Source organism: Somniosus microcephalus, chromosome 27 (assembly GCF_052327205.1).
Source record: "Somniosus microcephalus isolate GS21.2 chromosome 27, FLI_Smic_1.0, whole genome shotgun sequence".
Taxonomy (NCBI): domain Eukaryota; kingdom Metazoa; phylum Chordata; class Chondrichthyes; order Squaliformes; family Somniosidae; genus Somniosus; species Somniosus microcephalus.
The window spans coordinates 19,679,573-19,704,442 of record NC_141013.1 but is presented as its reverse complement, the minus strand read 5'-3'; the positions used below and the strand labels follow the sequence as shown (position 1 = coordinate 19,704,442).

The window sequence follows — 24,870 nt, the reverse complement described above, 5'->3', positions numbered from 1 at the left end:
TAAACAATGATAAGTGATAGTTTGAGCTTTTTGATTCCATGTATGTAGAATCTGCTTGTGTAGAGTTGCACACAAAGTAATTAAGTAGAAAATAAACAAGTAATAAAAAATCAGGTCAGGTGAACATGCAATTGCTTTGATTAGAATTTTAATGTACTTAAGCCAGCAACTACATAATATCTCTTTCCCTCCCCATCGCCTTTGATAGATAGATTTTTTGCAAGATAAGGGAGTGAAGGGTTATGGGGAGCGGGCAGGGAAGTGGCTTTGAGCCCAAGATCAGCCATGATCTTATTGAATGGCGGAGAAGGGTTTCAACCCGAAACGTCAACTCAAATTTCTCTCCACGGATGTTGCCTGACCTGCTGAGTTTTTCCAGCATTCTCTGTTGTTATTTTGGATTTCCAGCATCTGCAGTATTTTGCTATCTTACAAGGAGGCCGTTTGGCCCAACGTGCCTGTGCCTGCTCTCTGAAAGAGCTACCAATTAGTCCCACACCCCTGCTCTTTCCCCATAGCCCTGCACATTTTTCCTTTTGAAGTATATATCCAATTCCCTTTTGAAAGTTACTGTTTAACCTGCTTCCAGCACCCTTTCAGGCAATGTATTCCAGATCATAATTCACTGAGTAAAAGAATTTCTCACAATAAAATTCAAACATTCAGAGCAAGTTGTATATGCTGCTCAGACTCGGTGATCGCACGATAAATATTGATGAGAAAGGCCTTTCGGCCCATCGTAACTCATTCATTTGGAAAGACCCTACTGTTTCTCCCGCACCCCAATCACAATAGCCAATTGTTCTCGGGGTTTTCACCTCTACTGCTCTGTCCAGAAGTCCCTTCCAAGTTATGGTCATTCTTTGTGCGAAGAAGAGATTCCTGACGTTAGTCCAACATTTGTCTTTCACTAGTTGAACCTGCGTCTCTTTGTCCTAATATCGGTATAATTCAAAGTACAGGAAAAGTTCTGATATCCGGCACCGACGGGACCGGCGTGTTGCCGATATATCAAAACTGCTGGACATGCAAAGTTAACGTTGAAGCATACGGAGATGAAAGTCTCCATATTTGACAACAAACACTGTTGCTCAGCAACAGCTTGTAAACACTCGGCCCGTACCTTGGAAGTGTCTCTGAAGCTGTTGCTAAGCTACAAAGACGCTTTCCAGAGCCTGCCTGTTAAAAGAATGCTAAGAGAAGAAAAAAAACCTAACCAAAACGGCTGCTGATTTCTGCCGTTAGAGCGAGGTTTCCGGCCATACAACCTCTGGATAAACCAAAATTTCCTGTAGTTTTCTAGATGTATCTTTTTCTGTCTTGTATGTCACTGCACATGAAGCTGTTTGAATAATTTGCACAATCTTTTTCCCATTCCTCTAAATTTTCTGTGTAAAATTTCAAGAAAGAAAATACTGAGAGAGGTTTTGAAATCCTTTTTTTTTAAACAAATTGTGAAATAATAGTGTCGTACCTGCTGGAGTAATACTGCATTCTGTGGCTATATCTGCCTTAATGGTCAGATTATGAATTGGGCAAACTTGCTTGTGTCTGTTCGAGTGCTCTCATTTTGTAAGTTAGAAATCATTCAAACCTAAGTTTAAAGTCATCGTACTTTGATGTTTGGTGTTTTGTTTTTAGGATGAGGAGAAATTGATAAAGAAGGAATTGGCTGCATTAAAAGACCAGGTCTCTGCTCCGACCACATCGCTGGTAAGAATTCAGATTTTCCTCATAGATGAATTTCTCCTTTCAATTAATGTTTTATGATATGATTGTGTCTCGGGGCTAGGTACAGCATCTTTTGTGTGTGTTTTCATTTTATGGCCATAGAAAGAAAGGTGGAGAGGAACAGATTCCACGGTTACTGGGTTAAGTATATTAAAAGTTCACATTTTTTAGTGGCGCGTTCTATTTATAGATTTAATTTTAGTTCAGAAATCTTAAGCAGAGAGCCACGGCCAATAAATGCAGGACCCCACCAAGGGTGAAGAGTTGGAAGATTTCAAAAGCTACAGTTAAAAATTGAACCAGTGTATTCATATACAAATAAGGGTTATATCTGAAATGTTAACCTGCCTTTTCTCTTTACAGATGCTGACATACCTGCCGTATATTTTCAGCATTTTCTGTTTTTATATCACATTTGTATATTGAGCTTGAACAAATACATAATGCAAGTGATATAGTATGCTTCTCTAATAAAACCATTTGGATAGGTTCCTATTTTTCACGTCTGAGACACTTGCTATTGTAACTGGCTTTCCTCTTGAAGACCAGGTTATGAGGGTTCCATGTTAGAAAAAAACAGTCCAGCAATGTTCCGCGTGAGCTGCACTTTGTTCCGCCCGGCCTGTTTCTTTTACTGCGCGGTCCCTTTAAATTTCTGCGCATGCGCGGTATTTACAATGTAAAAGCTGGGTGAGCAGCCTGCGCGGGACCTTTGAGATTACTGCGTGGCCTGCACCTTCGGGGGAAGCATTGCAGTCCACCTCCCATGGCATTGCATATAGGGAGACGAGATCAATCTTCAGATGAAGAGGGGTTAGAGGGCAGGGGATAATTGTACCAGTGCACTCAAATGTAATTCAATCCCCATTTTAAAGTCATATATTCTGTCATTTTTAATTTATTTCCATTATAAATTCCTGTGTCCACATTTACAATGGAAATGACCTAAGTAAACTTGTCACAATGTAATTTAGCCCTCGTGCTAGTGGTGTCACTGAAGTGCACATTGAAATGAACTCGATTAGAATTATATTGACGAGAAGACAACTGGCATCTGAATGGAACAGACATCTGACAATTAACTGAAAGCAGTACTGTTATCTAGTGGGTGGATGGATCATTTTGTTTTTAGAGATTGCTTGGTTTATGTTACACTGTGGGAGTTTACCATATGCTCTCATGTAGGGAGTACATTAAGTAGTATGTCTATATTTAACCATATTTTTGCAGCTCTACTTCAGGGCTAGGGAGCGAATTAAACAGCCAATATTTCCACTGCTATCCAGTGCCCCTACTGGCAATGAACCAGTGTGGACATCAGTTGAAGACCGGATCAAGCTTGGTGCGATGCTCCTGCAGTTGAATAGCTTATCAGCACTTGCTGTCAAGGCTCAGATAATGCATTGTTCCTCTTGCATTGCTCCACGGAAGCTCAACGTAAACTCGAGGAACAGCACCTCATCTTCTGATTAGGCACTTTGCAGCCTTCCGGACTCAATATCGAGTTCAACAATTTCAGATCATAACCTCGGCCCCTATTACATTTTTACTTATATTTTTTATCCACCCCTTTGTTTTGGTTTTTCCCTTCTCTTCCCCCCCCCCCCTTTTTTTTTCCCTCTCCCACATGGCAGCCGTCTCTCATTCTGCCAGGACATTTCACACTTAATCTAGAGCTGTCTTTTGTCTCCACTAGTCCTATCACCATCTCGTCTCATTTTGAATACCTCTTAATGTCTCTTCACTTCTTTTGTTCTCTCCCAGCCCTGCCTTCGATCTATTTCATTTCCTTTCCAGTTTTGAAAAAGGGTTAGACCTGAAACGTCGACTCTAATTTCTCTCCACGGATGTTGCCTGGCCTGCCGAGTTTTTCCAGCATTTTCTGTTGTTATTTCACATAATGATTACTTTGGTGAGGGACCAGGTAGTAATTACTGTCAGCGGAACCAACCCTCAGCAAGGAGTCATATTCGGGAGGAGGAAAAGAAAACTTAAAAAAAAAACATTCTTTGCTCTATTCCTGTTGCAGAAGCAGATGCGAGAATGTTTGGTGCGACTAATCTACTGTGAAATGCTGGGGTACGAGGCCTCCTTTGGCTACATACATGCTATCAAACTCGCTCAGCAGGGTAGCCTGATGGAAAAAAGAGTTGGTATGTTCTGTATTTCTTTTTGAAGAGCATTGATTAAGCACACAACTTTTTAAATGTAAATAACCTGTTTAGCTCTCCTGGTGGGTCACTGCCCAGGTAGTACTGGACTTTACAGACCAGGAGAATTGCAGCTCCCAATATCCGATCTACGGCCTGTCGATCTCGGTCGTGGGAAGGATTCTACAGTTAGCTACAGTATTTTCTGGATACAGAGAGGGAAATGAAACAAAGTTCCCGCCGCTTGAGATTTAATGACCTCAGATTCACACAAAGGGGGAATGTTCAAAGTAAACTAGACGCAACAGCAGTGAACTGCAATATAAAAAACCACCCAAAGCAAGTGTTTTGCCACAGGCACATGTCAATGAAATGAAACGGCGCAGATTAACCCGTTTTTGAGTACTGAATGTCTTTTGGACTTGCATGTTTGTTAACTGCCACAAATGATGTCCAGTGAGGACAGATTGTGTTCCGTTGTAATGCCTCTCCACGATGCGATAGTATGCCAACACTTGTGTCTGGGTCACGCAATAAGAATAGCTACTTGGGCATAAGTACTGCAAGTGACGTGGCAACATACCCCAGCATAATTCACTACCTTTTGGAGGGAGGGAAAATAAGTTCATCGGCCTACTGCTTTGATTTTTATTAAGGGTTAGAAAATACAAAATTCTAACTTCATTATCAAGAATTTAAATAATGTTGAAAATTAATTAAAATTACAGAAGATAAATCGTTTTCAAATTAATCTTGATCAATTTATACTGTATGGAAGCTCATCGGTAGCTGCACTCAATTGCTTTGGGCTCCTGATAGGAATTGCAGCATTTATATAGAGTGGGTTTTTGGTACACAGTTACCTCCAGACTTCCTGGGCTTTCCTGGGTTTCCTCCATCTATACGTACTTGATATTATAGGACTTAATAGATTGCAGGTATTAAAATAATTGCATTGTTAGGAGACTGTTGTTTCAGTGCACAATGCACATTATGTTGATTAATGGAAACCTTTGTCTAGAGAGTAGTTTTGCAATCTTTAGCTAGATTGACTGGGTGGAGAAAAATGGATCCTGGAATGCCTGCTGTGACACTTGGAGTAGGACTGAAGGGTTCACCGAAATATCTGCACAGTTATCCTGAAATTTTGCAATGGGGATATGGGAGAGAATTGCACTGTAACTACTTGAGTATATTCCTGTTTACTTTTTTGTTTCTACGCTAGGCTACTTGGCTGTCTCTCTCTTTCTAAATGAAAGCCATGAACTGCTGCTTCTGCTTGTGAACACTGTATTAAAGGTAAGAAGTGATAATATATTGAATTTATAATCAATCCCAACTATCTCGCAGAAAATGCTAACATGTATCAATCCTAGTTAATCGGTAAACTGTGCCTCCTCTTCATTTAGCCTTCCAGGATAATACTCTTATAAACATCGTCAACAAAGATTTAAATACTAATAGAGCTTGTTTTAATGTTTCAGTATTCTTGGTGTGTGGTGGTAATGCAGAAACATTTACTTTTCATTTTGTAAATTATTTAACTATGCCCTATAATGCCTCTTTAAAAAAACAAAAAACTTCATCTTTTTGCTTAAGTTTCCATATCCCTTTCTCTTTATATCTGACCAGGCCTGGTTTATGGTGACTGAATAAGTCATTTTGTGTTTTTATTGTATGGAGTCCTGTGATTTTTACTGGTGTTTTGGGGATGGCACTCCTTAACGTTATTCATTTTTCCTTAAGCCCCAAACCAGTAGCATCAGATATTGGTTATAATTATTCAATGCCAGTTCCAAGGTTACTTGAATCGTGACTCACTTTTCATTTTTACGAGTGAGTCAGTACAACTAGTTCTGGCACAAAATTCTTCAAAGGTTAAAAACTCCAAAACTCAAAACAAGATACATCTATGCTTGGAACTCAACAGAAGTGAAGATGAGATATGTTAACTACACTTCCCATGACCCCTTCCACCTAGAAGGACAAGGGCAGCAGGCGCATGGGAACACCATCACCATCAAGTTCCCCTCCAAGTCACACGCCATCCTGACTTGGAAATATATCGCCATTCCTTCATTGTCGCTGGGTCAAAATCCTGGAACTCCCTACCAGCACTATGGGAGTACCTTCACTTCACGGACTGCAGCGGTTCAAGAAGGCGGCTCACCACCACCTTCTCAAGGGCAGTTAGGAATGGGCAATAAATGCTGGCCTTGCCAGCGACGCCAACATCCCATGAACAAATAAACAAAAAATGACCATGTACTTGATAGTGGCAAAAATAAATCAAATTAAAGTGCAAAAGTAAACAGGAACAGGCCACTTAGTTCTCTTCTATTTGTTGTTCCAAGAAATGTTTCCTCAGTTAGTTGAATCTTGCTTGTTGCAGTGAACTTGAACAGATGGGCTGTACAGTGCTGTAATCATAGCTTTGTTTTCTCAATCTGGATGCCAGAGGAAATCATTTAATAGATTATTGTAATGTTTTGGAGCAGGGATAAGTTGCAGCTTTATACCAGTGCATATCTAAATTCTTTGATGATCAGCCGAAGATGCCAAAGTACCATGCTTTTCAGTTGCAGAACATGTTCTAAACCTGGAATCTGTGCTCAGTTTTTAAACACGATCAAAATCTATTGAATTATTTTTCCAACACTTAACTTGAGAAAATAAATTCATTGCATATAAAAATAAAAGTCTGTGATTACAGCGTTGTGCAACCATCTGCTCATGTTCACTGCTATCTGTTTATTTTTCACACAAGTTCCTACTTTTGCTAAATGGGATTTAACACTTATTAAAAAATAAAAATGTGATGTCACAGCACAGGAGGCTTTTTTTGCCTGTACTTTCTTTAAAGAGTTGGACTGTGTGTGTGAAAATCACCTGGCTTGTCTGTCTGTCTGTCAAGTTGCCTGGTGCTTTCAGTACAGGTGCACTATCCATTATCCGAAACCCTTGGGACCAGATGTTTTTCGGAATTCGGAATTTTTCGGATTTCAGAATGGTATTACGGGAACACCCTAGCGGGGGCCTGGGCAGCACCCCGTAAGCAAACACACGTCGATAATGAGAGATGCTTCCTTTTTTGCTCACTGTTACCCATAGGGGTATCTGCAGCTCTTTTTGACATTTTCACAAATCACAAAAAATATCAAAGAGAGCAGCAGACGCACGTGTGACAGCGCTGAGACACAACCGATGCCTCACACCTGCGTGGGTCAAGCATCGGCCGCGTCGGGTCATGTTTGGCGCCACTCGGGTCATGTCGTGCGCACGAGTTACGCTCCACGAAAAAACTTGAGGTTTTCGAATTTCGGAATTGTGGATAAGGGATAGTCTACCTGTATTTGGTAATGGGAGTGTGCAGTGATGTGTTGTAACGGTTATCAGACCTACAAATCTGGCAACAGATTTGGGGAGATCCCAGAGAAGATTGTTACTGTGAATCTGCAAGTAAAATTGTGCGTCAGGTGTATCTGAAGTCGGTCAGCTTTCATGAAACAATTGTACTTTAAAGAAATGATGCATCTTTGTTTTTGTTCTTGCAGCTTAAGTAATCTGATCATTAGTTTTTAAAAAAAGTATTAAAACATTTGTTTTCATTCCATAACATACTGGTTCTCTATTTGTAATGCTAAAGATATCAGCATCACGCAGGTGTTGGGAGAAGATCTCCCCTGTGAGCAATGTGTTCTAAAATTATAAACATATTTACTGTTTTGCTATATATAGTGCACAGAGGAAATCTATCCTCCTTTTATTAATAGACTTGGAATTAAATTAAAAAAACAAACGAATGAGCTTCTAAAAGTATCATCACGACAGTTGTTACTTGCTGTTCCCATTGACTGTTCAACTTTACTAAGAATTTTACCTGACAATTAGGAATTTTATTTATTTTAAACAAAATTGAATTTTTGTGTATTTGTGATCAGCCGAAAACACTCTCCTGATGTAGCAACAGAAAATCAATCTTGTTGGTGCTCGCGGGAAGCGTATTAGTGCACTGCCATGCTGTGCTTTGGAGCGAGAGGCTGTGTGTTCACCTGTGTGATTCCTCGTGTTAAGTTATTACTTCCAGCCAGATCATCAGCGGAGGCACTGAATGGAGTTGAAGGACTTCCCAAGACTATCCAAGGAAAGACATTTTTGAAGAAAGTGAGCGTGCATTGCCTCTTGCCCACATGCATTGCTGCCTTGGCCCTCTTAGCAATCGATTAGAGCGGCAGAGATCTAAGAGTGGCTCCCTTCCTCATTCCCCTGACTGGGGAGTTTTGCAAAGGGAAGAGATATATAAAATGGAAAAAAAAAAAATCTTAATTCTCAGTTCTGTTACAAATTTCCATTTCACATTGGATAGCAGGTCCAAACTAATTTCAATTGCAAGCATTAATGATTGCAAAATTGGGGGTAATTTTAACTGTGCGATAATATAAAAGGGCGCTATCCATTCAGCCGCTTGGAATACACCTCTCCCGATTTTCATTTGTATTGACATCAATGGAAATAAAAATCTAGAGAGATATATAATGGGTGGCTGAAACGCTATCGCCCATTTTACACTATCATCCAAAGTTTAAAATTAGTGATTTCACATGGCAGTTACAATGAACTGTCCAAGAGGTTAATACCTCACAAATCTGCTCTGTGGCCACACAAAAAGACTGATTGTAGAGGACAGCAAATCGAGAAGCACAGCATTGTGCGACAGGGTGTTAGATTTGTAATACACTGTTATTTGAAGTACTCTGCAAGCAGTGCATTTGGGGGAAATAAGCAGTTGGCCAACCAGTGGCTGTTAATGAGTTAAATTGATTGGGAAACTTAAATGTGGTTTATTAATATATAGTTTGAACAATTGAAATGTTGAATAATTAGTAATGCCTGGCACCATTATAAATGGTTAAATTTTATATGTTTTACAGAAGAAATATTCAGAATAAATTAATATATTCAGCATATATTATTTATATATTCAGAATAAATTATTTATCAGAGTTGGAGTATGTGAATTTATCAAGTTGATGTATGTGTACAGGCAAGGTAATTTGAAATTCTTTTAAACCTTTTGTATTCATGCGTTAAACACTAGTTCATTATACTGTATGTCCAGAATATTAATGTAGGAATAATGTGCTTTGTACGTCAACGCAATGATGATCATTTGCTTTCCTGCAGTACTGATTGGCACTTGGAATGCTGCTGCTTTCGTTCACTTCCATGTTGCCTGCACAGTATTACGTGAGTGGTGAAACACCATCTTGATGCATATGCTAGTCCATCTCCTGTCAAGATCAAGTTTAAAACCTGTCTGTTCATGCAAGTTTTAAGTCACCACACCCCTCCCAATATCGCTTCCTTTGGATTGGTGTCAATTACTGTCTCATTTCACTTCTGTGAAGTGCCGTGAGATGTTTTTCCCTATGTTACAAAAAGGCAAGTTGTAATCTTCAGGTGAAGCGGATTTGCAGGGTGGGAGATAATTGGACTAGGGCACGCAGCCATCATTCGGTCCCTATTTTAAAATCATACCGTCTTAGATTTTATAGTATTATTAAATAGCAAAATTTACAGTAGTTTGGGAAGCCGAGTTGGTTGGAGTGTAGGAGCTTCTCTGCAGTACAGGCTAAGAACCTAGGACTTGCAAATGGGGATGCTACAGTCTTGCCACTGACGGGAGTGTGTAATTATAGTGTGACAAGATAAGTTTGCATAGGCATTTTCCAGTATGAATCTGGCATAGAAATTTCTAATGGAAAAAGTTGACAAAGTGTGACACAAATATGACAACAGGAAGTAAGGTTTTGTACTTGAAATGCAATTAGACGTAAAATTTTTAATATTTTGATGGTGATTTTTTAAATGCTATTTTGTACATTTATCTTCTGTAAATGTGAAAAATGAAGCTATACTGACGTTACAAGATAAATAATATCTATAGTGACTCATCTTTCAATCGTGTCACATTTAGCTGGGAGTCGATCAATGGTCCTCCTAAGTTGCGTGGGCGCACAGCTACGCATCGATCAGGAGGTCCCACGCAGGCCTCTCACCCGCTGTTACCGTGCGGCTATGCAGCAAATTTAAAGGGACTGCGCACGGGGAAAAAAAATTACAGGGAACATTGGAGTCGATGTGTTACTGCATTTGAACTATATTCCTGTTAATTAAAAAAAACTTATAATTTGCATTTAGATATAAAATATAATTTGCCTTTCATGAGATCTTGGTAGCTGCTATAGTGGCAGAGTAAGTTTCAAAAGTTTAACTATGTTATACTCACCAGAAGTTCCCAGCTTCAATTCTTGGTCTGTGCTGCTTTAGCTATCTCGTCCAGGGCAGCAGTTACAGGGTCTAATCCCAATTGTGATCCAGTTGCTCTTCCTGGAAGTGCCTGTATGTGACTGTTGAGTGACGGTAGGGTGTAACTCGGCTATGATCTTTCCATAGTTGAATAGCTTGCTGATATTCATTCACACATGAAGAATGGCCACTTGAGCGTTGTACTGGGCCTTTGTATCTGTGGAACTGTATCTCATCACGTCCACTCCTTCAGAAAAAGTGTAAATTGGAAAATGTATTGATTTGAAATTTTACACCCAAATAGTCTACACCTTATTTTCTTGTGAAACTGAACCAATTAATCAAGAACCAATTCTTTCTGAATTGAGCTGATTGATCTAAAACAAGTTTCATTTCCTGCAGTGATTATATCATTTTGTTTTATTTTGATTTGCTTTACTTAAAGGGAAATATTGGTTTTGCTCAGTGTAGCTGGCAGGGCTGAAATAAAATTGATCTCTATAGCCTGAATTCTACTGAATACACTAACTCTTACCATATTCCTTAAACAAAATTCATACGGTTAATACATGTGTAGTGTAGGGTTGTGAATCTTTGGAATTCTCTACCCCAGAGGGCTGTGGATGCTCAGTCGTTGAGTATATTCAAGACTAAGATCAATAGTTTTGTGGATACTAAGGGAACCAAGGGATATAGTGTGCAAAATTAAAGCACATGGGATTGGGGGTAATATACTGGCATGGATTGAAAATTGGTTAACAGACAGGAAACAGAGAGTAGGAATAAATAGGCCTTTTTCAGGGTGGCAGGCGGTGACCAGTGGGGTACTGCAGGGATCAGTGCTTGGGCCCCAGCTATTCACAATATATATCAATCATTTGGATGAGGGAACCAAATGTAATATTTCCAAGTTTGCTGACGACACAAAACTAGGTGGGATTGTGAGTTGTGAGGAGGATGCAAAGCGGCTTCAAGGCGATTTAGACAAGTTGAGTGAGTGGGCAAATACATGGCAGATGCAGTATAACGTGGATAAATGTGAAGTTATCCACTTCGGTAGGAAAAACAGAAATGCAGAGTATTATTTAAATGGTGATAGATTGGGAAATGTTGATGTACAAAGGGACCTGGGTGTCCTTGTACACGAGTCACTGAAAGCAAATATGCAGGTGCAGCAAGCAGTTAGGAAGGCAAATGGTATGTTGGCCTTCAATACAAGAGGATTTCAGGACAGGAGCAAGGATGTCTTACTACAGTTATACAAGACCTTGGTGAGACCACACCTGGAGTACCGTGTGCAGTTTTGGTCTCCTTACCTGATATACTTGCCATAGAGGGAGTGCAGCGAAGGTTCACCAGACTGATTCCTGGGATGGCCGGACTGTCGTATGAGGAGCGACTGGGTCGACTAGGCCTGTATTCACTAGAGTTTAGAAGAATGAGGGGGTCTCATTGAAACGTATAAAATTCTGACAGGGTTAGACAGACTGGATGCAGGGAGGGTGTTTCCCCTGATTGTGGGGTCCAGAACGAGGGGTCACACTGAGGATACGGGGTAGGACATTTAGGACTGAGATGAGGAGAAATTTCTTCACTCAGAGGGTGGTGAACCTGTGGAATTCTTTACCACGGAAGGCTGTGGAGGCCAAATCACTGAATATATTTAAGAAGGAGATGGATAGATTTCTAAAAGGCATCAAGGGGTATGGGGAGAGAGCGGGAATATGATATTGAGATAGAGGATCAGCCATGATCATATTGAATGGCGGAGCAGACTCGAAGGGCCGAATCGCCTACTCCTATTTCTTGTGTAACAGATGTCACTTTAAGGGTAACGAAAATGAAACATCTCTTTTTCTAGGCACTCTGGATAAACCACTTCTGCGTTAGAAGTAACATATTGCTGAATAACTTCTTTTCTGTACAGTGTTGTGGTGTTGAATAATAAAACACTCCTGATGTAAATGTGTAAGTTAATAATGCAACTTGTCTGTCTGTGTAGATGAGAAGATCCAGCCCTTTCATATAAAACTCAGACTTGTAATAGTATAGACATTAATTCTGAAAACTCCCTTGTTCTAATTGCAGGATCTGCAGAGCACTAACCTTCTCGAGGTGTGCATGGCTCTGACTGTTGCCAGCCAGCTTTTCCCACCAGATATGATCCCTGCAGTTCTTCCTTTGGTTGAAGAGAAGCTTCAGCACTCTAAGTAAGGGAATATAAAGGAAGATTATTCTAAAATGGCAACGTTCAGTATGTAATTTTTAAGGCAAGACGAGCACTTGTTTCATAACCTGAATCCAGCCAGGGTTGTATTGCAAGTCGGGTGTTTCGCTGGATTCACTAAAATTTCACTGGGAGGGGAGAAGATTCCCACTGCTTGCTATTTATAATGAAATGATAAATATGTTCTTGACCACGCTTACCATTTTGCTATAAATAGGTAATGGAAGAAATCTTCCTTGCACCCACCGTGTGCCCCCCCCCCCACCAACTGCCAGGTTTGCAGAGAAGTTAAAATGACCCTAACTTGGCAGTATGAGGGCAATGGGATCTGCGCACACACAAACAGGCAAAGAAAAATCCCAATCACTGGCTGCAAACTGCACTGTTCTCTCACTGGATAATGTGGAGCAACCTGCAGCACCTGGACCTGCAAATACTATCCAAGGGATATCATTGCAACTCTACAGCAGGGCTTTCTCTATTGTCTGAGCACATTGATGTAATTTAAGCAAAAGAATAATTACCTGCCTAAAGGGACCTGGCTTAAAATTGGAACATACTGTAAATGAACTAGCTTGGAAGAAATAGAATATCTGAAAATAGCACGTTAAAATATTTTCATTTCATAATCACCTATACCCGAGTGTGAGATATTTTAAGAATCCAATTAATGTTCCCTAGTGGTGTGTGTGTGTGTGCATCACATGGAATCCGTTTAGTATTCTTAAGCTGCTTCTATACTGTGTTTAGAGGGGTGTTAATGCCGTTGGTTCTCGACATGCATCTTGTGCTACCGGTGACCCTGCCACCGGTAAAACCCCGATTTTTTTTTTTTTTACTGTGTCCTCTAGTTAGCCAGATTTGCAAATCTAGCAATCTGGGATTGGCACTAGTGCGCTGAAACCACTGGTATAAAGGCAGCTTTAGAGCTTCGTGAAGTCTTGGATGTGAAGTCTTGGATGTGATACACTTGCAGCTTTCACTTTCCCCTCCTCCCTGAAAAACCCTGAAAGTTGAGAATTGTTTATTTTTACAATTCTCAGGCACTTCGAAGGGGATTAGTGTCTTAATTGACTTGATCTGGATCCAACATATCTGTCTTATTTTGCATTTGATGCTAATTAAAGTAATCTGACTTTTTAAAAAAATTAGGATTTACTCAGAGAGAAAGAGAGAGAGAGCATTGTCATTGTTTTGAAGTGAGTAAACTCATCTTGTCTTTTTTGACCAAATAGCAGCAATGTTTTCTCTCCTAACTTTCTGTTGAATTTATTGTGGACAGTTTCTTGATAACAATGCTTCCAAGTGTGATGCTACATATTTCTGTCTATATAAAAGTTGAGAAGGTCCATTACACTTCAGATGTCAAATTTCAAGAGGTGAAAAATGTTAACTCGGGCAGCCATTCCAAGCATTTCCTTCAGATCCAGAGCCAGGAATGTATATTTACAAACTTCTGTCCCATTTACAAACTTCTGTCACCAAGCAATAATTAAATTCTGACCTCAATCTGAGTTTATTGATGACAATTAGACTATGGCCGAAAAGGAACAGGACACCTTAGACACAGCTCCTCCTTAACAGCAGAATAATGCATAGCCTTGTATGTACTCCTGTCACTGTAAAGCACCATATTGCATAAGTTACCATGAACAACCGGGAAATTTGCTAGTCCATATAAATGCAAGGGTTTTTTCTTCATGTTTCAGAACTGCAGAAAACTGTTACAAAAATTCTTGACTGCACAAGTAGATTCGACAGGACATTCTGTTTGAGAGTGAACATGTAAACCATTAAAGGAAAGCGGGGAGGGGTTGAAAGTTTCAATAAGTTTAATTTTTTTTTTGATAGTAAATACAAGATGCTGGTTATATGAATAATGCCCTGACTCCTGTCAATGTACTTTACTGTGAATGTTAAAATTGAATAATTGTGAATGCAAACCTGTGTATAACTGTGTTCTAAAAACAAAAATATTACTTCTTTATAGGGAAATAATAAGAAGAAAAGCAGTACTTGCCCTGTACAAATTTTATCTTATTGCTCCAAACCAAGTTCAACACATTCATGACAAGTTTAAGAAAGCTCTATGTGACAGGGACCCAGGAGTCATGGCTGCCTCCCTTCACATCTACTTACTACTGATTAAGGTACCATGCTATAACAAATAGTAAGAAAATAAGCTATTTTTGTTAATTTTCTTCCCTTCCTATCTAAGCGCAATATTTTCTAATGCTAACAATTCACGCTGGAACTTTGAATGTAGAATGATGAATTTAAATTTCTTGAATGAATCAAAAACATCAAAAAAAATTCTAGCAAATTGTTTAGTAATGCTGTCAAGGTGCTGACTCTGGGCTATGGCAACACAATCATGAACAGTGTTTATGTGTACCTAGACAGCAAGTGTTGACGGACCATTTGACTTGAGTGTCAGCTGTAGCACCCTCGCCTCATGAGTCAGAAGGTTGTGGGTTCAAATCCTACTCCAGAGACTTGAGCACAAAAACCTAAGCTGACACTCCAGTGCAGTGCTGAGGGAGTGCTGCACTGTCGGAGGTGCTGTCGTTCGGATGAGACGTTAAACCAAGGCTGCCCTCTTGGGTGGATGTAAAAGATCCTATGGCACTATTTCGAAGAAGAGCAGGGGAGTTATCCCTGGTGTCCTGGCCAATATTTATTCCTCAATCAACATCACTAAAACAGATTATCTGGTCATTATCACATTGCTGTTTGTGGGAGCTTGCTGTGTGCCAATTGGCTGCTGCGTTTCCTACATTACAACAGTGATTACACTTCAAAAAGTACTCCATTGGCTGTAAAGCACTTTGGGATATCCGGTGGTCGTGAAAGGCGCTATAGAAATGCAAGTCTGTCTGTCTTCTTTCCGTAGTGGGTTTCACAGCTGAGCCTGATTCATCGCCACCTGATGTAAATGTAGCTGCATTTTCTAGTAGGAGTCATTGGATAGCACTCAGGAATGGGATCCCTCACCTCAAAGCTCAAGTGCCCTGAGGCCAATTATAAGAACCCAGTTATAGTCGCGAATTCAGCTCATAAGTAGAAATAAACCTAGGGCCTTAGTTTTGTATGGCTTAGAGCTACACCAGGCTATGCCCTCTATACCAGCAGGGAAGGAGTGCCGAACAAGTGAACTTTGTGAAACAGTCGTGTTTGTTTTTGAGCTTTAGAGGAATGAAACTTAATAGCTTAACTCCTGTGTTCTAGGGAAATCCAGATGGCTATAAAGATTTAACTGGGAGCTTTGTAACGATTCTCAAGCAAGTGGTTGGCGGGAAACTTGCAGTGGATTTCAACTACCACAGTGTGCCAGCACCTTGGCTACAGATCCAGCTGCTGAGAATTTTGAGACTACTGGGAAAGGATGATCAGATGTAAGTTGTTCTTCACTTAGTTTTCCTTCTAAAGTTTAATATTGCCGTACTTGGAAATGTAACTATTACTAGGAAATCTCCCATTGACATTGCTCAGTGTTCACAGGAGGAAATGGTATGCATGTTACAGGCTGAAGGAGGTTACAGCACCACCTCTGGCGCAAGTAAGAATAACAAGCAGCATCATTACAGAATTAACCAATGATTTCAATCGACTGGGGCGTTACAGCTGCCAATGCAAGGATTTTAATTAATTACAAGTTAGCCTCTGATGTTGCATACGGGAAGTCAAAATGAAGTGTGGTCTTCAGGTGAAATCGGGTAGAGGCCAAGGGATATTTGGGTAATGTGCGCAGATGTAATTTGGTCCCCATTTTTAAAGTCATACGTTCTGTCCTCCTTCCATTTATAAACTCCTATATCCATATTTATGATGGTAACTGCCTGTGTAAACTTGTCACGCTGTAATTACACCCTCTCTCTCCCTCAGCCGTGGTGCTGCAGTAACTCCACTGAGGGGCGGCGTGACAAGTAGACACTGACAGCTTCCATTATAAATGTGGACACGGGAGCTCCTAAAGGAAAAGTTGACAGGAAGTGCGTCCAGGTGAGATTTTTAAGATGTAGAAAGGGATAATTCAAAATGTAGAAATTTTTGTTCACTATTTACACTAATACTTTCCCTTTTTTTAACGTGCATGACGTGTAGTTTTCACAATTTAATTTTTATTGCGGGTTAACTTTGAGGTGTCCGCCTTGGCTTGTGGAAATGATATGCCATGCATTTTAAGCTGTACCGAGGGACTGGTACACTATATTACAACAGTGACTACACTCCAAAATGCACTGAATTGGCTGTGAAACGATTTGAAAGGTCCTGAGGTCATGAAAGGCGCTATTTACAGGAAACTTTGTGCTATCCGGCAATCTGGAGCCACCGGCAAAAATCAGCAGCCGTTTTTTATTCTTTTTTTTTTGCTTTGTTTGAACAGTCAAGCTGTGCAAGGTCTGTAGCTATAGCAACAGCTTCAACTACAGAGCTTTAGGGCCACACCCGAGTGTTTAGAAGCTGTTGCTAAGCAACGGTGTTTGTTGTCGAATACGGAGATAAGAATCTCCGTATCTCTCAACATTAACTCTGGAGAGTACGGAAGTTTTGAGGCAACGGCAGCAGCTCGATCCCGTGGGTGCCGGATAGCACAAAGTTTCCTGTAAATGCCAATTCTTTCTTTAGTAAGGTGTTTTAATTGCTGCCATCATGTGGGGGTACTTGAAAGCTATTTTTGAATCCTTCAATTTAAAGTTTCCTTGAAGTGTCTGCTGGTCAGGATGGCTATATAGATGTATCTATTTTGTTACAGCAGACTATACAGCTGCTCAGTTACAATGAGTTTAAAGTTAAATTCAGAATACATGCGTTAGTGATGTTGATTGACATAATTTGCTGCATCTTCCAGGTCTTTTTAAAGTTTAACAATTTGTAATTCTTTCATGTACTTGCATGTAAAACTAGGAGCAAGCATTTAATCAATGCAAAACCTTTCTGCCTGTGTGCAGATTCAAGTAGGATTTTTAACTAGCTGGTTGGGGTTTATCTACGGGCATATTTTTGTTTAAAAAAATTACAGTAGCCTTTACAAAGCCCCATATTTATGAAAAATATTTCTTACAAAATATTGGCTAGATGTAGTTTAGAAATAATACAGTTCACTTTCAATTGACGCATTGGTTCAGCTCCTGAGAAATATCAACTGTATGGCAAGAAAATTTAAAATTTGTGTTCAGCCGATGGTTCAGTTGCCATATGCACCAGGTAAGCATTTTTTTATGGTTCCCGATATCCCACCCACACTTACTTTCTAGGCTCCAGTGTGAGGTACTGGAATGGCCTGCACTTGTGGAACTGTACCCCAGCAAAAGGCAGCAACCTCAGGAGGGAAGATAATTAAAGGGGGAAATTGCCTGCAAAGAAGCATACCTTGAATGGATTACAGCAATTCTTTCTACAGGAAACTTTCTGGTATCCGGCACTGACGGGACCGAGCTGGTGCCGTACCATCAAAACTGCCGTAGAAACCAGCGCTAATGTTAAAACATACGGAGCTTTTGAGCTCCGTGTGAATCAACAAACCCTGTTGCTTAGCAACAGCTTCAAAACAGTCGGCCGCAGCTTAAAAGTGTCTCTAGCTAAGCAACAGCTTCAGCTAGACCTTGCAGAGCTTGACTGGAAAAAAAAAAAAAAGCAACGAGAAGTAAAAAAACTTATAGGAAACGGCTCCTGAATTTTGCTGGTAGATAGAGCTTTCCGGACATTTAACCTTCGGTTAAACGAAAGTTTCCTGTATTAGTAATTCGATTCTTAGCTGTCAGCCTTGGCTCAGTGGTAGCACTCACACCTCTGAGTCATATGGTCATGCATTCAAGCCCCACTCCAGGGACTTGAGCACACAATCTGGAGTGACACTTCAGTGCAGTACTGAGGGAGTGCTGCACTGTCAGAGGTTCCATCTTTTGGATGAGATGTTAAACTGAGGGCCCCGTCTGTTCTCTCCGGTAGATGGAAAAGATCCCGTGGCACTATTTGAAGAAGAGTAAAGGAGTTTTCCTGGTGTATTGACCAACATTTATCCCTCAACTAACATCACTAAAGCAGTTTATATGGCCATTTACCTCATTGCTGTTTCTGGGACCTTGGGTACAGGAAACTTTGTGCTATCTGGCACCGACGGGACCGAGCTGTTGCCGTCCCATCAAAACTGCCGGACAAACCAGCGCTAATGTTGAAACATACGGAGATTTTGAGCTCCGTATCTGGCAACAAACCCTGTTGCTTAGCAACAGCTTCTAAACAGTCGGCCGTACCTTGCAAGCGTCTCTGTAGCTTAGCAACAGCTTCAGCGAGACCTTGCAGAGCCTGACTGGTGGAAAAAAAAGCAACAAAAAGAAAAAAAACCTAACGAAACGGCTCCTGATTTTTGCCGGTGGCTCGAGCATTCCGGACAGTTAACCGCCGGATAAACCAAAGTTTCCTGTACCAAGTTTGCCTACATTAAAGCAGTGACTAAATTTCCAAAGTACTGCTGTGAAGTGCTTTGGGACATCCTGAGCTTGTGAAAGGTGCTACGTAAATGCAAGTTTTTTTCTTTGTTTCTGTTTTTCTTTTTTCTCTTTCAAGTATTTAACATTTCTAAATACAGTAATAGTTAAGTTCACCATAATACTTCATTAATCTAAACCTGTAATCCCTCTGCAATATGATATTCTTTTTGTACAGAACAAGTGAGCTAATGTATGATGTTTTGGATGAGTCTTTGCGAAGAGCTGAGATCAACCACAATATAACTTACGGTAAGTAACTATCTACAGCTGGCTTTACTTGTGTAAGTCTAAACCAAGGAGCCGATTCCATGAAGATCGGCTTTCAAACTGGGAAATAGTGAATAGTTTACTAACAGCCACTTGGGATGGTTTAAGTTCGGTTTCCAGGGAACATAATTCCTGCGCACACAATTCTTCGAGTGGAACAACATCTTGTAATCACAAGTTGCAGCTTATCCCAAATTCACTGACCTCAAATCTCCTGAACTGCTCTATTACTTGTGATAATTGTCCCTTCTTCCCCTGAAGGCGAAGCGGTCTGGTGCTGCAGGGCATGCCATCTCCTGGCCCGATTTGTTTGAATGCGAACCGTGGTGGTGATTTTAAATGAAAACCCTTTTGTAGGCAGTTCAGTGTTTTCTCTCGGGAGTTATTTTTGATCATCAAAGATGTAATTATTTGAATTTTCTGTGTATTGTAAGTGCGATGTCACGACTGGAAAATGGGATGCAGAAGCAGCGTCCGTTCTCTGCTGAAATATTGGCAAATAAACCCTCTGCTGTTTTACAGTTTTTTAAAAATGTGTAAAGTAGCTCAGTCAGTAATCTTAACCTGAATTGTGATCATAGAGTCATAGAGTTATACAGCACAGAAAGAGGCCCTTCGGCCCATCGTGTCTGCACCGGCCATCAAGCCCTGTCTATTCTAATCCCATTTTCCAGCACTTGGTCCGTAGCCTTGTCTGCTATGGCGTTTCAAGTGCTCATCAAAATGCTTCTTGAATGTTGTGAGGGTTCCTGCTTCTACCACCCTTTCAGGCAGTGAGTTCCAGATTCCAACCACCCTCTGGGTGAAAAAGTTTTTCCTCACATCCCCTCTAAACCTCCTGCCCCTTACCTTGAAACTATGCCCCCTGGTTATTGACCCCTCTACTAAAGGGAAAAGTTCCTTTCTATCTATCCTATCTATGTCCCTCATAATTTTGTACACCTCAATCAGGTCCCCGCTCAGCCTTCTCTGCTCTAAGGAGATCAACCCCAGCCTGTCCAGTCAATAATGGATGCAGGCTGTTTCAGTATTCAAAGCAAGATTGGATTACTGTGTTAAATTGCTTACGGGTTATCATTTACAATCTATACCAACATTGGCAGCTGTAGTTTGAGTCTACGGTAATGGTTGGGGCAGAGTAACTTGTGTTGTACCTGACCTGCGAGAGCTTGACACTGTTGCTATGCAACAGGTGTGAAAATTATTCTGTTTGAGCACATAAACTTCCATTTTTCCCCAAGTGTTGTATTATGAATTTTATGACTTGGAATGTGAAGTCATATTGAATGGTGACAGAAAATGAAGCATATCTGGTTTTTATTCCACAGTAGGTCATTGGAAAATTCACAGCCTGTTGGATATACCACACTTTGATGTTATTTTAAATGCTTAATTCAAAATGTATCTTTCAATATTTCTTGAAGGAGCACTTCAGATGTCCACATGATGTAAATTATTCCATGTAATTAAACAAGATGCATTATATGAACTCCAGTAAATAGTGCTCCACCATTAGTCCCAATAGTTTCTACAAGCCTGATGATCTTTCTTCTCCTGTAGTGTAATTGTAAGAATTTTCCGTGTGGTAAATGAATTACCCAACTTGCTAACATTTTAACCTTATTTAAATTGTTGTGTCTGATTCATTTATAAATTATTTTTTCTGAACTTGAGCTGGCTCATTTGAGACTTCTCACATTTGTGTCTCTTTTGATTCCTCGTAACCAGACTACAGAGCAAAATTGCTAATACAGGAAACTTTCGTTTAACTGGAGGTTAAAAGTCCGGAAAGCTCTATCTACCAGCAAAATTCAAGAGCTGTTTTCTATAAGTTTTTTTTACTTGTTGCTTTTTTTTTCCCAGTCAGGCTCTGCAAGGTCTGTAGCTAAGCAACAGTTTCAGCTAGAGACGCTTGCAGCTGCAGCCGACTGTTTTGAAGCTGTTGCTAAGCAACAGGGTTTGTTGATTCACACGGAGCTGAAAAGCTCTGTATGTTTTAACATTGCCGCTGGTTTATACGGCAGTTTTGATCTAATGGCACCAGCTCGGTCCCGTCAGTGCCGGATACCAGAAAGTTTCCTGTATATCTGTGCTCGACTCAAACAATAGACGATGCTTTGAAACACCGACGCTCAGTTTCTTTGCATTTTCCTTTTATTTAAAAAGGTATTGCCAATATTTTTCCTATCTGTTCATTACTACAATACAGAACAACAGTTCTGTAGACTTGCATCAACAGTAAATGTTTCGGTGACTTCCTTTATTGTATCAAGTTCAATTTGGTATTGTGTTTTTCAGCAATTTTGTTTGAGTGTATTCAAACAGTATATACTATTCACCCAAAGTCAGATTTGTTGGAGAAGGCAGCAAGGTGTAATGGAAAGTTTATATTATCACCCAAAAACAACCTGAAATATTTGGGTAAGGATATTATATGAAATGACTGGTTATATTTTTATTTTACATTATGCTGTATATGTTGAAAAGTGAGCCACCTTATTTTAATGTTCCAGGATTAAAAGCCCTCACGTATGTAATCCAGCAAGATTTGAATCTAGTTCTTCAGCACCAAATGACAATAATTGAGTGCCTGGATCACCCTGACCCGATTATAAAGCGAGAGGTAAGAGTTGATTTGACCTAGGTTGTTTGCATATTAAGGCTAATTAAATGGTGGAGTTGTTAATGTTCAAAACATTGATTTGAAGACACATTGAGCACATTATTCACCAGTATGTAATTTAAAATGATCTTTTGAGATTTTTTTCCCCAAATTCAATTAAGTGAGAGTCACAATAGGCTGCAAACAAAGGTTGAAGATTGATTCTGGGGAGTGGAAAGCGCGTGTGAACCTTGGACAGTTAATCCTTCCCAATCTGATTGTACAGCTTACTTAAATGATTCCTGATTTCAGTCATCCTGCTGTGCTGTTTTAATGTCATCCGAGTTGTGCTCTTTCCACAGACACTAGAACTGCTCTACCGAATTACTAATGCGCAGAATGTAGCTGTTATCGTCCAAAAAATGCTGGACTACCTGAGGCAAAGCAAAGATGAATACATCACCATCAGTTTAGTTGGCAAAGTAGCAGAACTTGCTGAAAAATATCCTTTCAACACAGCATATCAGTTAAGACTTGTAGGTGTGTGAATTAATGGGCAAAGCTTTTTTGCTTCATAATTAGAATGAAAAAGTTGCTGAGATTGAATATATGCATATTGAGTAATAAAACATGCTGGCACTGATTGACAATGGTGTTTGTAATTCTGATTTTGTTGGAGATGTTAAATGGGAACTGTGAATTATTCTTCAGTGGTAAATTGAAGTAGAAAACAGTGTACTAGTGGCTTTTATTTCACAAAAGCTAAATCCTATGATTCAGGTCATGAGCACTGGACAGTTACTTGGGTATTTTGAGCGAGTTAAAGATGGGCAATGAATGCAGTGATTTCCATGACTGCTATTTGTTCGGTTATTTTTCAGGGTGGGGTGCAGGAGGATGTTTTCCACTCCCCCTCCCATATATTGGTAAAGTGACATTTCACCTTGTTACATATGTAACTATATATCACATCAGCTTACATTTCTGTATCACTCATTACATACAAGGTGACATCCTGGGCACTTTATGGTAGATAGTGATTGGGCACTGAATGGAGGGAAAATAACGACACTAGAGAAAATATTTATAAAGATTGGATTCTATTTTTTTTTTTTTTTTTTAAATATGAGTCCTATTTTAATTTTTCCAGTGTGATTTGACTGGATTGTAGTATCTTTAAGAATATTTTTGCATCCCCTGATGGTCGTAATATACAGTGCAGCAAAGAGTTAAAATTCACACGTCCCTTAACAGTTTGCATTTCCTCCAGGAGTCTGGAACATTATAAATCTCACTGTTTTTATAAAAAAAAAAAAAAAATGTTCCATAGAATAAATTAGGTGTCCGCCATGGCTGTTAGTAGCACTCTCGCCTCTGAGTCAGAAGGTTGTGGGTTCAAGTCCCACTCCGGAGACTTGAGCACAAAAATCTAGGCTGACATCCAGTGCAGTGCTGAGGCAGTGCTGTACTGTCGAAGGTGCTGTCTTTCGGATGAGACGTTAAACCAAGGCCCCCGCCTGCTCTCTCAAGTGGACGTAAAAGACCCCATGGCGCTATATCGAAGAAGAGCAGGGGCGTTTTCCCTGCTGTCCTGACCAATATTTATCCCTCAATCAATGTAAAAAAACAGATGATCTGGTCATTATCACGTTGCTGTTTGTGGGAGCTTGCTGTGCATAAATTGCCTGCTGTGTTTCTTACCTTACAACAATGACTATACTTCAATATTACTTCATTGGCTGTAGAAGAGCTTTGGGAACATACTGAAAGGCTCTATAGAAATGCAAGTCCTTTCTTTTTAAATGGAAGTATTAGATTTAAATACATTTTACTTAAGTTGCCTCCTCTCCTCTTCCAGGCTTCAATGAAGTTAAAGTGCATTGTAGCAGATACATTAATTAAAGCATCCAAGCATCTAGGTTAATTATATCCATGCATGGCCTGGCATAAAAATGCAGAGCTACACTTGTATCATTAGTAAATCTTAGCAAAAATACAGTTGTGAGAATAAAGTGGAGAAAACTAAAATTGGTAAAAGGAAGTAAATATGGTGATGCTATTTTCAGATTCACATTTTCAGAAATGTAATTTTCAATACAATTTTATATTGAAATATACCTTCCACATTTGCCAACCCCTTGTGCCCCCCCCCCAAAAAAAAATAGGTTGTAGTAGTTTCTATTTTTGTTTGGTTTCTGTCCTTGACAACGCACAAACATATGCTCCCAATAATGAGTGGTTTATCCAAACCATGAATGCAGTGTTCTCAGTTGGCGGAGATATGGTACCACCAGATATCCCGAACAACTTCCTGAGGCTGCTGGCTGAAGGTAAGCGAACAGCAAGATGCCATATAAATCCAATAGTTATAGATACGTCTTGGAAAGCTTTAACCAGTAGGGTCGTGATTTCGATTTAATGCTTCTTTAAATGTCACGCCTTTTACATGACAGTGGGAAAAGCCTTTAAATTCTTGTCAACTGCCGTTCTTCATTTTTGACGCACACACCAAGGCAGTCCTTTTATCACACTAATAAAGTCACTTTAAAAAATAATCCTTTTTTAATGAGTGCATTCTGCTATCTTGATTTATAAATGTAACAGGATTGCTCCAGTTGATTGGAGGCGACGTTTGTAATATACATCGTTCAACCATATAATTTAGACTCGGACTGGATTTTTTCCAAAGGTGACTCTTGAAGCTATATTTTGTAGATAACATTTACAGCTCAGTTCTAATATTTAAAATGCGATTTTCTTTTTTTTAAACCTCTAGGATTTGATGATGAAGTGGAAGACAAACAGCTGAGGCTTTATGCAGTGAACTCCTACCTTGCCCTTTTGGAAAAGGATAATCTGCAATATCCTCAGAGATTCCTGCAGGTTATGAGCTGGGTAAGATTACAAATATAAAGGATGAAGTAGGCTTAGCAGCTCGGTGGGGTAGGGATGTCTCAGCCACGCATTGTGCTACTAATCTCATTCTGAAATATTTATCAGCGAGGTTGAATTGATTAGAAGTGGGTACCAATGAGTGCAAATGACAGTGATACAATTACAGGTTTTGCATGGACTGATGGCAGACCAGCC

At 39.9% G+C, this 24,870-nt stretch overlaps 1 protein-coding gene across 3 annotated transcripts in view; it reads left to right on the top strand.

The window, feature by feature from the left end:
* The window catches only part of ap4e1 (adaptor related protein complex 4 subunit epsilon 1), a 62,401-nt gene that overhangs the window by 5,070 nt on the left and 32,461 nt on the right, over positions 1-24,870 (top strand). Inside the window, exons 2-13 of one of the 3 annotated variants that reach the window (XM_085968640.1) lie at positions 1,642-1,713; positions 3,761-3,884; positions 5,107-5,180; positions 12,279-12,400; positions 14,408-14,567; positions 15,646-15,812; positions 19,087-19,160; positions 21,477-21,599; positions 21,692-21,801; positions 22,143-22,282; positions 23,998-24,110; positions 24,557-24,675. In XM_085968640.1, coding sequence (XP_085824766.1) covers positions 1,642-1,713; positions 3,761-3,884; positions 5,107-5,180; positions 12,279-12,400; positions 14,408-14,567; positions 15,646-15,812; positions 19,087-19,160; positions 21,477-21,599; positions 21,692-21,801; positions 22,143-22,282; positions 23,998-24,110; positions 24,557-24,675 — 1,398 coding nt within the window. Of the gene's footprint in view, positions 1-1,641; positions 1,714-3,760; positions 3,885-5,106; positions 5,181-12,278; positions 12,401-14,407; positions 14,568-15,645; positions 15,813-19,086; positions 19,161-21,476; positions 21,600-21,691; positions 21,802-22,142; positions 22,321-23,997; positions 24,111-24,556; positions 24,676-24,870 lie in introns of those variants that run through there. The other 2 variants (XM_085968638.1, XM_085968639.1) reach the window with 2 other exon arrangements.